General features: G+C 30.0%; 1 protein-coding gene and 1 pseudogene across 1 annotated transcript; one reads left to right on the forward strand and one right to left on the reverse strand.

The window, feature by feature from the left end:
• Positions 1 to 500: 500 nt before the first annotated feature.
• On the reverse strand, positions 501 to 7777 carry LOC126703645 (uncharacterized; annotated as a pseudogene).
• Positions 7778 to 11929: 4152 nt separating this feature from the next.
• On the forward strand, positions 11930 to 16194 carry LOC126715109 (uncharacterized). Its single transcript, XM_050415550.1, has 5 exons — positions 11930 to 12317; positions 12460 to 12509; positions 14716 to 14842; positions 14935 to 15042; positions 15394 to 16194. Exons 1-5 carry the CDS (start codon positions 12155 to 12157, stop codon positions 16008 to 16010), a joined length of 1065 nt encoding a protein of 354 aa, XP_050271507.1. The 5' UTR covers positions 11930 to 12154; the 3' UTR covers positions 16011 to 16194.

Genomic DNA, 16194 nt, shown 5'->3' on the forward strand with positions numbered 1-16194 from the left:
TGTGTAATCGCCTACCAAAACAAAGATTTTGATTCTTTTCACTGAGACAGAGGCCAAATCAAATTTAAGTATAAGTTTATTAGTTGAGTAATGCACTAATGCTATTACAATCATAAACTATTTTATAATATTTTTACAAAATGTTGATGTGGCTAACCTCTTATTGGTTTTTATCTAAACTCATCATTAATATCATTTTTTCATTTACCAATAATCTCTCACTACATCAGCAGTTTGTAAAAAAAAAAAAAATTGTAAAATAGTTTGTATCTCTTGCATTATTGGCCACATTAGCATTTTATTAAAATATTGTAAAATAGTTTGTGGTTGTAACATTATTCCTTATTAATTTGATAATTTTCCTAAAAGCACCATTACAAAGAAATTAAGTAGCACCAAATGTCCAACAAATCCATATGTTTCTGTAAATCCATCAGGTCACGAATCATATATATAGTCCACATTCTCTTTCTTATCTGGGTTTTGGGACCCTCTTAAGATAATAGCAAGTTTCATGCCTCATAAAAGTTTTATTCGTATGTTTATAGATTTACTCAATGAGTAATCAGTTGAGGCAAAAGGCATAGAGTGATGTTCCAGCAGTGTAAGATGGACTAAAGCTACCCAACCCAAAACTGTATCCATTGCCAACATAGACACATCCATCGCTCACTGACATGCCTCCGAACATAGTGGCACCAGTTTCATTAGACCACAAGATATCTCCAGTTTTAGCATTCAATGCATAAATGGGTCCTTTTGGATTTGTGGATCCAACAAAAGGCACATGATTAGCTATAGTAACAGGACCGGAGGAAGTAGCGTTACTTGGATTGGCCATGGACCATAGGATTTCACCATTATGAGCATTCATTGCCATCCATCCACCAGCGGTTGTGGTTGCCTGAGACGGTTTGAGAGTGAAGTTCTTGTCATCATAGTTGATTATATATGTTGGTGTACACCCTTTTGTTGTCAGTGGCAGATCCCCAGTTACCCCCTCCATAAAGACCACCAGGTCCAGCTTCCTGCAACAAAATCATAGTTAGAAACTGGATAAGGAAGATTGTATACTTCGTATTGTTTAAAAATGTTGCCAGTGACATTTTATTTAACCTTTTTGGTTAAAAAGGCATTCTATAAGCTAGAGGTTCAACGGTTTAAGATTAGAGTTTTATTAGAGATATTACAATTTTATTACTTAAGTTTTACAAATTATTGTTACCAACTAAAAAAATAATTCAGATTCCATCAATAATAATACTAATAATAATAATAATTCATATATTTATTTATATATTATGTTATTGAAATGATGCTAATCATATTATTATTATATATATTGCCATTTTTTTTTATATAAAATTTATTGTAACTTTAACATTTTCTTTAAAATTAATGTCATCTAATGCTATATATATATATATATAAAAAAAAAAAAAAATGTGACAGTCTATTGACCGTGAGAATAGGGAGTGTGAAAAAAAATGGAGATAGAGGTTAACTATGGGGTTTTTCTTCGTCTTCTTTATATATATATATAAAGTGGGTGAGGGTTTGTTAGAGTTTAGATATCAAGTAAACTTACTATACTCCATATGAGGCTGCCATTGTTGCGGTACAAAGCCCATGCAAATCCACTCTTTTGAACAGCAACAGCAATATCTAGTTTGGTATTATTACTATTTATGCTAACCATCAATGGTGCCTCTCCAAAATCAGCATCTGGGTTTGGACTCGAAGGACAATTAGGAGTCGAAAGATTGTTACATGCCAAGAATCATACATCATAGCCTCCTAGTTGGTGATACCATTTTATCTTTCCAGAGTCTAGATCAAGAGCCAAAATTGAATCAAAATGGTTATCTGGCTCGATACATTGGTCTGGGTGAGTTGGTACAGTTTGATTATTCTCTTTTGCTTGACATTGGCTTACATTTAAAGGAACTGAGTATAGATTTCCAGTGGCAATGCAAACATGTTTCCTTGGAATATCAATGGAAGGGCTACTTCCTCAAATAGCAGCTCCAGCATATCCTCCAAGTTTGCCATAGTTATCGGGCAACATAAAGGTTTGGCACAAGCTAGATGGTGCCATAACGAACATCTAATTTGGAAAAGCTGCCACGAAAGGTGAAACATTGTTCAACACTGAGAGATTCTTCTAGTGAAGATGTACCAGCATAGAAACCCCTACAAAAATCAAGTCACATACATCAGGGTGAATTACGTATGAAGTATTGTAAATTTGTAATAAAGTTCATCATAATTATATTTAAACAGAACTTCAAGCATTAAGGTGACAATATCCCAGGTTTTTCCTATTATAGTAAAGTAGTGAAGGTAGCATGTGTTTTTTTCATCTAAGGGGGGATGGGAACAAAATTCTCCTTGGAGTAATGTAAACCTATTGGAATATTTTTGCAAAATTAAAATGAAGTACATCTATAACGGGGTTTAAGTCATTAGGAGAAAATTTCATAAATATATACACTTAAATTAAATTAGAGTAAATTTTTTATCATGTAAAAAAGAGTTTCTAATTAAAACTTTTTTTTCTTTTTGAGAAACAAAAAAAACATATACGTTTCGATAATGGTTCAATTCAACCCCCCTATTTATAATAAGAGAAATGATATATTCACAAAATTTTTATAACATTTTCATAACAAATCCTAAGTGGCAAGTTAAATGGCAGGTTGTTACTGATTGTTATTGTTGGAACAAAAAAGTAATCTTAGTGTTCGTTTCAAATTTGAACCAATAACAACTAACCACCTATGATTTATTGTAAAAATATTGTGAACGTAGCATCTCTCATATAATAATTTAGGATGATGTCATTGATGAATAAATACTTAGAAAAAAAGAATGTCGTGTGACTATATTAACACCTATGCCTAATAAAAAATAATATATATATATATATATATATAAACAGTATTTCATTCCAATTAAGTTACGGTTATTTTGTTATTTTAACTTTTTTTCATTTACAATTTCACGTTTAATAGATTTATGATTTGAATTGAACTGTTTTTTTTTTTTTTTTTTTTTTTAAAATATAATGTTTAATTTAAAACTTCAAAACGTGTTGGAACAATTTATAAAATTTTGACATAAATGATAGACAAAAATAACCTTTGGTTTAATATACATTATCCTTAATTTTGTAACTCCTATGTGTTACCATCTTGAATTTTTATTTATAGATACGATAGGAGTTAAACATATAAAAAAATGCTATGTCAACAATATTTTCATAACACTTTCACAATAAATTTTAAATGGCTAGTTGTTAACAAGGGTGGACAAAAAGATAATTTAAATAAATTATGGATTCAAAAACACTTCTCAAACATATAACATCTACTTTTCTACTTTATAATAATTGAATTTGAATTAAACATATAACATCTTGAATTTGAATATAGATGTTTTATCCAACTATAAGATACTTATCAGTTATTACATATTAATTATCATACCAACTTCTTTCTCAAAAAAAAAAAAAAAAAAAAATATTATACCAGCTTTATTTATCTTCTATTAACTAAAATAAAATATCTACTGAAACAGAATATTGTACCCTTGCTAATACCACATCTGAATTCCTTTGGTTATGATGGCTTCTTAAGGACTTAGGTATGTCTACATCCTCTGTTACTTTTCTTTATGGTGAAAATCAGAGTGTCATTCATATTGCTCACAATGATATCTTTCATGAACGGACTAATTAAACACATCGAGATCGATTGTCATTTTATCCGTTATCATCTTGGTCATGGTGCTCTCAAGCTGTTCTCGGTCCCTCCTCTAAAGATCAACTTGCAAATATCTTCACCAAGTCACATTCTAATGGTCCGCCTTCGTGCTTTGGTTGACAACCTCAAGTTGGTCTCACACCCACCTTAAGTTTGAGAAATACAATACATTCATTTAATATTTCTAACATTATATAAAAATGAAAAGAAAGAAGTAAAAGTGTACTCAAATTCTACCCTAAAACGCACTAACTCCCGGGTCCCTCGGGGCCATCTTCTTGTTTGGAAATGGAAATAACTTGCACGATGAGTATACGTATAAAATATTTAAGAGCATGCTGTGTGTGATTGATACTTTGATAAGTCTGCTTTCAAGTTGACTTTCTGTAAAACTCTACTACAGACCAAATCAATCGAATCCTTTGGTCCACACCCAATATTTCTAATTGTTTCAGCTTCTTTATTATTATTATTATTATTATTATTATTATTATTATTATTCTTTTGCTATCTTATCCTTGCTCAAAAATTCAGCCTGGCTTTGAGTTTTCATGGGGAATGAATAACGAAATTTTAGCAAGGAGAGTTTAATGCGGTAATGCCAACTCAACCACGCAAATACACCAATAGATGTTCAATATTTTCAGACTAGACTTAAGAGAATGAGCGGCAAATCAAGCAAGGTATGTATTTTACATTGATTGTATAATTTTTTTTTTTTTTTTTTGCTAAGTTGCAAACTACACCCCAAACTTATTTGAGGGTATTTGAATTTTACACTTTGAAATTTCAGAATTTGGATTTTACCATTTTGAAGCCAATGTTTGGATTTTATACCCTGAAATTTCAAATTTTAAATTTTACCCCCTAAAGTTTGGGAGTGTTTGGATTTTATTCCATAAATTCTGAAACTTTATGGTATATAAAATTCAAATACTCCAAACTTTAGGGTATAAAATCCAAACACCTCTAAAATTTATGAGGTAAAATCCAAATTTTGAAACGTTAGGATGTAAAATTCAAACACCTCCAAACTTCAGGGGGTAAAATTCAAATTTTGAGACATTAAGATAGAAAATCCAAACACCCCAAATTTTAGGAGTGTAATTTACAATTTTCAAAATTTTTTTTTTTTTATGTAAGATAGAAATTCTAATCTAACCTAATATAAGTGTATATAAGTGTGAAGTTTTCTCCTGGAGACTTGAACCCTAACCTCTACTCCTAATACCCCACAAACACTTATATTTGTGAATGATTAAAATGCAGGTGAGCTAGGAGCCTTAGACATGTAATTGAAATAACTTATTTTGAAACTTAGTAGTCATAACTTATTCCTTTCATTTCAAAACATATATATATGTGTGTGTGGATAACTCACCACATTAATATGTACTAGCCTCATCACACACAAAGCGCATGCAATGTGGTTTTTGTGTTTTTTTATTTATTTTATTTATTTATTTATTTTTTAGGTTTAGTTTTATTATTTTTCATTCATAACCAAACTTTCTATAATACCTTTCATATAGTGCATCACAAAATGTCACAGAGTTAGCAATTCACAGTATATATAGTTAATAAAGTACAATACATAATATAATTCAATTGAGAAAGTAGTATAAAATTTCTTTTCAAAAACTTACCAATTTTGATAGGAAAATGCCTTACTATTGAGAAGAATTTGGTATATAAAACAGTGAGTGTAGAAGAAGATAGTATTAGTTGAAAATAGGATAAAAGAATGAAGAAGAAATTGAAGGAATATTGTGGGTTTGTGTGGATTCCAAAAAGTTAAAAAGGGGAAGAGAGAAATAAATGAAAGGAGAAGTTTTTTTTTACAGGAAGTTGTAATTGATTTTTGTGTGGATTTGCTTCTTCTTCTTTTTTCTTTTTACTTTTTTTTTTTTTTTATATGACGTGGGAATGGGTAGTTTTTGTTTCTGATAGGAACTGTGGGTAGTTTTTGTTTTGTTTTGTTTTTTTAATTTATAAGGACTTGGGGTGGTGGGAAGTGTGGGAAGGAATAAGTAACCCTTTTAATAGGAATTTTATAGGAGCAAGGGAAGTGGGGTATTTTTTTTTTATAGGAATATTTTTAATTTTTTGTTGATTTACAATTTTAACCTCACTTCTTGATATTTTAGGAATAATGATAAGTTAATTAAATTATGGGCATTTTTGGAAGTAAAAAAGGAATAACTAACTTTCTAAATCCTTTTAATATATAGAGATGAGATGATATATGATGTGGGTTCTTAACATGAACAATTAGTAAAATAATATTAATTCAATTACGGAAAAATACAAAATTTTATTACCTAAATTATATAAACAAATATGTCATATCAATAATACAAAAGGATAATTCAAGTATTTATTTATTATGTGACTGAAATGAAACTATTATTATGTGACTGAAATGAAACTATGTTCTTTAATTTCTACTTGAGTTTATAGGCATGTTGGAATAAAATCAATAGTAATTTTAGTATTTAATTTCTAGTAATATATATGCTTTATAAATGATTTACTAACCCTTTGTAATAAGTTCCTGACATGGTGATGAGTCCAGCGGCATGGCTGTCAAGCTGGGTTGACCAAACAAGCTTCCCAGTTGATCTTTCAACAGCAATAACCACAGCTGGTCCATAGATTCCAATGATCAGGAGGTCATCAGCTATAGTTGGTGTTGATCTTGATACTGTCCAATTGACCTTAGGTACAAACCCAGTTGCATTAAGGCCAGTTAACTCTTGCAAGTTCTTCTCCCAAACAAGAGACCCATCAGACTCTTTGATTGCATAGATATAGCCATTCCAGCTTGGAAAATAAAGGGTACCATTGAAAATTGCTAGTGTTGCAGTTATATCTTTGCCTGCATTGAATTTCCACTTTAGACTTATGGCCTGTTTGGAAGTTTAAAAAAGAAGGGAAAGTAGAGTAGAGAGAGGGAGAGTAATTCAATTACTTTGTTTGGAAGTTTTTTAAGAAAGGAGGGGGAGGAGTTTGAAGGGGTTTTAACCACCTCTAACCCCTCATTTTTAATTCCCCCAAATTGGAGAGATTTGAAGGGAGAATAGAGTAGATAAATTATTGACTCGATAAATTTCTCAATTTACCATTTCTAAATTAATAATAGACCAATGTTGCAAGTCCATTTTCAAATAGGAGTAAATTTGTCTATTTTAATAATTTCCTCTCCTCTCCATCTTAATTTTTAAAATATCCAAATAAAGGGAAATGCTAATTATTCCATTCTCTCTTACTAATTTTAAAAACATCCAAACAATGTGGAGGGGAACCATTCCCCTCTACTCTCCTCCCTCTCTAAATTTCCAAACAGGCCATTACTTTGGAAACAGTTGTGGGGCTGATATATTTTGGTCTCCTTCTTCTATTGCGCAAATCTCCACCATGATTCAACCAATTTTGTATTCCCTTTGGTCTCTTCCCATGCCACTAAAACCAACCAAAACTGAAACTTGGGGTTAATTATTTTGACATCACAACTAGTGATAGTTTTTTATGGATGCATGCATTGCCAAAAAGAAAAATTCTATCCATTGATGCATCTGTGCGTGTGTTTGTACATGTGATGGAGACAGATGTATATTACATTGGAATCTGCAGAAGATGTGAAGGTTAGGAGACAAAGGACACAGAGAGGAGAAAGAGAATGCCATTGAATCTATGACTTGCCATATTTAAGTGAGCCTAATTTGTTCTTTTTTTTTTTTTTTTTTTTGAGAAAAGCCTAATTTGTTCTTGGTGTATGGACTCGGGGATTCCATATTTATAATGGGCAATTTTAAGCTATTTTAACTTTGACTACGTGTGAAGCGTACGTATCTGTTCAGTGTTCTCATTCCCTAGCTTTTTTTTTTTTTTTTGAGAAATCAATTATTGGTGAAGTTGTTGTCAAATAAAGCAATATATTAAAATTATTCTAATATCTTTACACTTCCAACTAATAATGTCTCTAGAGAATATTCCATTTGAACAATAGGCATTAGTTAAAAAAAAAAAATCCATTTATATTTTTATTGTTCAATATAGTGTATGACAAAATCCTCAAATGGCTATCTAGTTATAGACTTATAGCTAGCTGTTTAATTGTCATACACTATATATATATATATTTTTTTTTTCTTCAAAAAAAAAAATATAGTGTATGACAATTAAACAGCTAGCTATAAGTCTATAACTAGATAGCCATTTGAGGATTTTGTCTTATATATGTGACACACGATTTTATTCTCAAAATATGTGCGGTGCGTCCCATGCTTTGACATACATGACATAGAGGGTGACCAAGCACCGAGCTGTATCTAAAGAAAATTCGACTAGGAAAAAGTCTCAAGATCATACATTCTTTTGTAGAAATCTTTGAAAACAATGTACACTTGGGACATAGATGGTTAAATCCGTTTTAAATATTAGAAACATTTTCTTTGTTTTCTCTAGTATCAAATTTCAAACTTAAAGTGTGTGTATATATATATATATATATATATATATATAGGATGAAAAAAGTCTATCCACCCGTTTATTTTATATTTATTATTATACTTTAGTCAAGTCTATTGTCTACTCCAAAAAAAAAAAAATACTTAGTTTAATATTAAGTTCAAAAGTACTACTTAACCACAATTAAATATTAATTAAAAGTTGATAGACCTCTACATTCAATCATGATTGAACTATAGTAATTATTCAATTCAAACAAAATTTGATTGAAGGAGTGAAAATTTAACATTTTTATTAGTATTAAAAATATTTTATTAATTAAGTAAATTTATTGGGTTTGCCAATAACTATTCTAAACTTGTGTCCGGACCCTTACTAAAAATTCCTAATACATCACTAAATTCACTCAACTCATCTCGCTGTCCCTGGGCTGTAGCCTGTAGGGGTCTTATCCGAACTTATGGGCATATCTAATGGCGAACTTTTTATTGGGCTAAGAGATTCACAACGTATAAACCATGGAAGGTGGAATGTTCCCATGTCTTCAATGGTTGGTACATGGCCCAAATTGGTCAAGCTATTGTTTTATTATTTCATACTATTCTTGATCCTGTCCTCCAATTTTTATGTGTGTGTTTATTGAACTCTAGATGTATCCATTGAGAGACACAAGAAGGCGCCATTGGACCATTAAAATCGGTGATGAACCAATTTTCGATCTGATCAAGAGAGAAGAAATGTCTGACTAAAACCAATCAGAAAGAAAAGAAAAAGTACTACTACCAACTTGGTAAGTTGATCTTCATAATGGGCCTCTTCTTTGGAGATGATGTAATCTAGCAGGACAATTCCTTTGGGCAACATTTTATATATTTATTTATTTATTTTTAAATTTTAGCAGGGCAACATTGTTTCTGTTCAATGTTTGTTTGTTTGTTTATTTTTTCTAACAACATCCAAAATAAACACATTCAATCTAGTGATATTCTATCTTCATTAAACGTATCTAGTGATACCATTTGCCATACCTCTGATCTGTATTATATCATAAAAAGGAATAGTTATGTCACAGTTAATGATAGCTCTTGATGATAACTCTTTATAATCAGACCAAGACATCAATCAGTTTTTGGTGTAGGCGGGGATTGAACCCCAGATCTCTTATACAACCATCAGAGACTTTACCAGTTGAGCTAATTGGAACCCACATCTAGCAAATACTTAATATAGACTATCACACATGCAAAATACATATTCATACAATCTAAACTAATCAATTTAAATTCACACAATCTAAGCCAATTAATAAGGTAACGTAATTTATGACCTTTGGATTGTGTGCTTTGGTTTGCCAATGTCCATAAAACAAAATGTAAAATTAAGAGGGAGTTTTTGGAAAGTTGGACTGTGATTTGGTTTTGCCGACTTCATGTCTTGTTAAGATAGGGAGTATTCCATTATATGGGTACATAACTACATATATACAAGCATAACAAATTTAATAATTGTATTAAAACACTTTAATCATATCAGAATTAGTTTATTAAGTGGGTTGATTCGAAATGATCCATGTAACACACTCTTTAAATAGTTCTTTGTTAGGTTGATAGTAACACATACATAATAGAATTGGTCAGGCCGTTTCATGACCCATCAGATTCTTTAATAAATATGTTATATTGAGTTGGCGTAGTCCCAGCCCATTTCATTTTGTTCAATAAAAATGACCAAAAAATTGATAAAATTAACATTTTTTTTTTCATATTTAAAAAGCACATACACTATAATCATTATAACATTTAAATTTCATACAAATATAAATAATTAACATCAATTAAATTTCTCAAAAAAAAAAAAAAAAAAAAAACATCAATTAAAGTCCTAACCACATACAATCAAAAAGTTCTTCACACCTTCCAGAATTGGTCAGGTCAAACATTCAACTTCTCCAAATCATCTATTTATTTTAGCAAAAATTTGAGGGAAGAGTAATATAAGTACTAAAATCCAAATATCATGAGCTTCCTATGTTCTTTAACAGGCGTGAAAGGATTATAATTTTGAATATGATTCATGGCAGTCTTTCAATTTGGGTGGATAAAGGACAATTTTGACGCAGTAGTTCGACCTCAACATAATTTTTCTAGTAGCTATTAGTTGCAATGACAAAGGTCACATTGTGAATGTTTGTTCAAAGACCTAGCCCAATAAAAACTCATAGATGGAGTGAACCATTAGCGGCTCTTTCGGTTGTGACTTGACTATTGTCAGGTTGCCTGGGTTTAAGTACTTAGCTTTTAAAGATTGTTGCTATAAATGAAAGGATGCTAGAGTTGTTCTAAGTTATGTATGGTGTAATTTTAAGAAATGTCACGTTATTGAATAACTTTTTATTGAATTAAAAATTTGAAATTTTGATTATGTATTCTTTATATTTTTAATGTGCATGCCAAATTTCGTGTTATTTGAACTTTATTTACTATTTAATCTTTAATTTCATCTTTGATGCAGAGTTTTAAATAATAACAATTTGAAATTTAAACTTTAAATTGATTACATAATTATTGATTTTTAATTGTTTTAAAATTTTGCAAGTATAGAGAATATACGAAGATAATGTAATCTAACGATGAATTTGTCAAAATCCATATTTAATAAAAAAAAGTGGTTTTTAATTGGATTAGTAATTTGAAAATTTCACTATTTGATTACATATTTGATATGTTCTTAAGACGCATGCCAAGTTTTGGGTCAATTATATTTTATTTATTATTTAATCCATTAACCCATCTTTGATGCATAATTTTAAGGACAAAATTTAGTTATAAAATTGGTTGTAGTCTAAGGCTACAACCTTACTCAATAAAATAAACATTAATCTTATTTTAAAAATCTAACTGTTGAATTATATATTCTTTACACTCTTAATACACATGTCAAATTTTATGTCAATCAGATATTATATACTATATGATCCATAAACTTGTATTTTATATATAATTTTAAACTACAAAAACTAGCAATTTAAACAATTTATTGATAGCATAGCTATTGATCTTTAATTTTTTAGAAATTTTGTAAGCATGGAGAATATAAAAAGAAGATATAATTCAATACTAGAATTCTCAAAATTCACCTCCAATAAAAAGATATTGAATAATGTTGTAACCTTAGCCTACAACCAATTTTATTGCTAAATTTTGTCCTAATTTTAAACTATAAAAGTTTTTATTTTTTTTATACAAGATAGAAATTCTACTCTAGCATAATCTAAGTATATATGTGTGTGAAACTTTTTTCTATAAACTTGAATCTCAGTTTTTGCTCCCATACTCCACAAACACTTATATTTATGGAGTAACCATCACGTTAAGGATATGCAGTGGTAAATTATAAAAGTTTGAATTTCAAATATTTGATTGATGATATAATTATCTATATTTGATTTTTTTTAAATTTTGCAATTACAAAAAATATACGAAATTTGCGCATAATTATTTGGGCCTCTTGACCCAAAAAAATCTAGAAATTTGACTTTTTTGGGACCCCTTGGGGAAATTAATGGATCTTGCGGACCACAACAAGGCTAAAGTAACAACGCTTGACTATAAATAAAGTATCTTCTTTACACATCATGCCTTTACCGAGTCAAACTAAACCAGTCTTTGAATTATTATTATTTCAGTCGTTGACAGCTTAAACCAATCCTGTTCGTACCTTTCATCTCTTTCTAGCACAAACATTATCCTAACTTTGTACATGTATATATTCCTATCAAGCCTTCAGCTATTTGATCCTAAAAACAAAAACAAAAAAACAAAAACCATTCAGCTATTCATTAGGAGAAAAACTAAAAGATTTTCTCCCAAAAAAAAAAAAAAAAAAGAGAGAAAAAAAAGAAAAGACCACTGTCTGAAAACATGGCCAAGATCATTGTGCTATGCTGTTTAATCATTCTTGCTGCATTTGGATCTGTCAATGCGCAAAAAATTGGGTTCTATGAGCTGCGAAAGGGTAATATCACTTTGAAATTCACCAACTGGGGTGCAGCTATTGTCTCCGTCATTCTTCCTGACAGAAATGGTATGTATATTATATTATTCTGGTTTTTCTGTTTAGCTTTACTCTTTTACTTTTGGTTCTTCTTCCTCAAAATTTTGTTTCTCATGCTATACATTTTTATTCTCCATCTCTAATTTATTATAGTATTTGTGTTTCATTTCAGGAAAGCTGGCTGATGTTGCTCTTGGGTTTGATTCAATTCAGGAATACGAGGTAAGAGATTTTGGTTCATATATATCCTGCAATGTTTGATATATTTTGTCTTCCTAGCTTACTTTTCCAGTACCAAAATCTCACATGAACACATTTTCAAGTTATAAAAATACACTGCAAAACAAGTTTTTGCCTAATCTCTCTAACAAATCCCAATCAAAGTTCAGACAGAAATGTGATTGCCACATTAGCTCTAGATTTTGTTGTTTGTAATTGTAAGTATTTTTCTCGTAGATAAGCTGATCCAATTTGACCCCATGGAATTTGACCGTCCTGTATATTCCAAGCTCCAAACAAGGAGCTTAAATTCCACATAGACCCTAATAAAAGGAAAAGTTTATAATTGTGTATTCTAAGAGGTTTCGCTTAATGTTACATCAATATATAATGTTATCTCAAATCATGTAATCTTAGATCGTATGATTACATTACAATAATATAATGACCAAAATATCTGCAAAACTTTAAAATATGCCAAAAATACACCAAAAACCTCTAAAAGACTAAAATAGCCCAAAAATCTTTAAAATGACCAAAATTTTAAAATTATTATTATTTTTTAAAAAGCTCATTCTCAATATCATTAACTCCCTTAAAAAAAAAAAAGAAAAAAAAAAAAAGCTCATTATGGTTTTGTGTGTCTTTTTAATATTTATGCACAATTTGACGTTATTTTTAGAAAAATATATTTCATAAAATTTTAAATCCACTTTTTTAACTTCTGTCATTGGGTCATTCTATAACAAAAACTCTTTTCTTATTATGAGAGGACAGTATTGACATTTTGGTTTTTTTTTTTTTTTTTTTGGTGTTGAAAAATGTCCCTTTCGTCTTTATGTCATTTGTAATTACGCCTTACCTTCCGGGATATTTTCAAATAACTCTTGCCTTTGAACAACTTTTTCTCTTTCTCCTTTTTCCTTTTTCTTTTTTTCTTTTATTATATATATATATATATATATATATATATATATAAGTTTTTGGGTCAAAAGTTTTGTAGTTAAACTAGTTGCAGTTGGTACTTTTTAATATTTTCAATGGAGGTATTTATGGCTTAAAACGTTTCTCAAAAAAAAAAAATTTATGGCTTAAAACTCCTATCCCAAATCCAAACTATTAAATTTAAAAAAAGAGAAAAAGAAAAATGATTCAAATCAATTGCTACAAAGCTATAAAGTCCATAATAAATTAATAGTTTAATCTTCTGCATTAATATACGATAACAGGGAAATGTTAATAAATGTTTTAAGGGAATTTGTTAATCAACCGTTTTAGGAAAATTTTTATTGGAAAATAAAAAAAAGTAATTAATGTTTTAATAGTTTTTTTTTTATTTTCATAAAAATATTATCAAAGTTTTCTTAAAATAGATTTTTAATAATTACCCTAAGGACACCTATTAACAGAACCCATAATGATATTGATTATGATTTGGTAGGCAGGTTTACCATGGCCAATTAGAAAATTAATTTTTTTTTTTCCCAATATCTGTGTTAGCCAATTAGGAATGTGGGAACCTTGCCAAAAGTACAACATTATAAAACAAGGTTTTTTTTTTTTTTTTTGAGAATGTTATAAAACAAGTTGAAGGTGTAGAAAAGAAAAGAAAAGATTGTATTAAATTAACAAAAAATAAATTCATCCTAACACAAGAGCAACATATTTTTATTTCTAACACAAGGTCACAGAAAATTTTTAGTTATGTTAAGAGTAATGTTATAATTACAAACTATTTTACAACATTTTTACAAACTGTTCATAGTTCTCATGTGAGCTCACTATTTTAATTGTGAGAGCTTTCCTTGGTCACGTATATTTGCTAGGTCTTAAACTTTTCTATGATAGATCTGATGCACTTCACTGATTCGCTAACCAAAGTAGTCATGAAATTAAATTTTATTTATTTATAAAAAAAAATGAAATTAGGTTTTGCTTGTATAAATTTTTCTTAAATAATTTATTGGGACAAAGAAGAAGCATGCTAGCAAAGTCTTAATAAATGATATATGCATTACTTATGAATCCCTCTTCCTCTTGCAATTAGAGCATCCTGTTGTTCTTTCAATAGTAATTGACAGTGCAGGGGTCTTATGCTTAACTCTATCGCATGCCACTATATATTGTTCTTATTTTTGCTAATTTGTTCTTTTTTGTATTTTTAACTGTCACACAAAACTGATATCTTGGTGCAAATTTTAATCTGTAGACGAATAAACGAAACTTTGGCGCTGTTGTTGGACGAGTTGCTAACAGAATTAAAGGCGCTCAGTTTACTCTGAATGGAACGGTTTATAAACTAATTGTTAATGATGGAACAAATAACACAATTCATGGTACATTATTCTTATTTTATTAGCATTTTTTCCTGGAAAATAAATTTATTTATTTTTCCAATTCCCATAATAAAATACTTTTTTGATCATAGGTGGTCCTCAAGGATTTGCTCATGTTGTTTGGAACGTGACAGCGCATAGTAATGTAGGTCATACTCCTTACATTGTTTTCACCTATCACAGCATTGATGGTGATCAAGGTATGTTCAATCATTAATTATTTGCACTAAACTCTAGATTCTTATATCAATTATTTTGATATGATTGACTGCAAATCCTCAATAGACTCATTAGAGTAGTCGTTTAAATGTATTCTTTTTTGTCATCCTATTTTATCCGAAATCATATACTATGTTACTTCTTTAATTGACATGATTTTTTTTTTTTTTTTACTTTTTTTATTGGTTTTATATGACTTTGACACTTCTGTGTAAATAAGAATGTACAAAGTGATGAACTTCTTTGTTGTATAGACAATCTCAAATGATAAGCTGGTGAGCAATTCTTTGGTTGAAATTTTAAGAACCGCACTTCACTTGAATGTTCTGCAGGATTTCCTGGTGATCTCCTTGTCACTGTCAGATATGCACTCATTCGACACAACCTATTTAGTATCACAATGAAAGCCGTAGCTCTAAACAAGCCTACTCCAGTGAATCTGGCACAACATGTATACTGGAACCTAGGTGGCCACGACAGTGGAGATATTCTGTCTAATGTGATCCAGATATTTGGATCCCAGATCACAGCTCTTGATAGCGAATTTATTCCCACCGGAAAATTTGAACCAGTGAAAGGAACACCTTATGATTTCCTTGAACCACGCCCGATTAAAAGCAAGATCAATGGGCTAGCTAAAGGTTATGATATCAACTACGTGCTTGATGGTGGTGTTGGCAACAAGTTGAAGAGGGTAGCAGTGGTTCATGATCCAAAGTCAGGAAGGGTGTTGGAGCTGTCAGGAAGTGCTCCTGGTGTGCAGTTTTTTACAGCGAACTCTCTAAATATGACGGGAAAAGGAGGATTTGGGTACAAACCACACGCAGGACTATGTTTGGAGACACAAGCATTCCCTAATTCAGTCAACCAACCCAATTTCCCTTCCACTATTGTGAGCCCTGGAAAGCCTTATGAGCATAACATGCTCTTCAAGTTTTCAACCAATTAAACCTCCATCTGATTAGTCCAATGTGATAAGGTTTGTAAACGACTAAATTTTGATTTTGAAATAATATCAAACGAGTAAAATAGTTTTACAACCGTGAATTTGTATTGATCAATGTATCAGAGAAATGAAGAATTTCTATATATTTCTCATTAATGACAAAAATGAATGTACAAGACTATATATA

The sequence above is a fragment of the Quercus robur genome, chromosome 2, assembly GCF_932294415.1.
Source record: "Quercus robur chromosome 2, dhQueRobu3.1, whole genome shotgun sequence".
NCBI classification, from domain to species: Eukaryota; Viridiplantae; Streptophyta; class Magnoliopsida; order Fagales; family Fagaceae; genus Quercus; species Quercus robur.

What these genes read in the sequence shown, in the direction of transcription:
- LOC126715109 (XM_050415550.1), top strand. Translation starts at nt 12,155, where the DNA reads ATGGCCAAGATCATTGTGCTATGCTGTTTAATCATTCTTGCTGCATTT. An exon ending in AACAAATAACACAATTCATG is followed by an intron (nt 14,843 to 14,934) that starts GTACATTATTCT and finishes TTTTGATCATAG; the next exon opens with GTGGTCCTCAAGGATTTGCT. An exon ending in CAGCATTGATGGTGATCAAG is followed by an intron (nt 15,043 to 15,393) that starts GTATGTTCAATC and finishes AATGTTCTGCAG; the next exon opens with GATTTCCTGGTGATCTCCTT.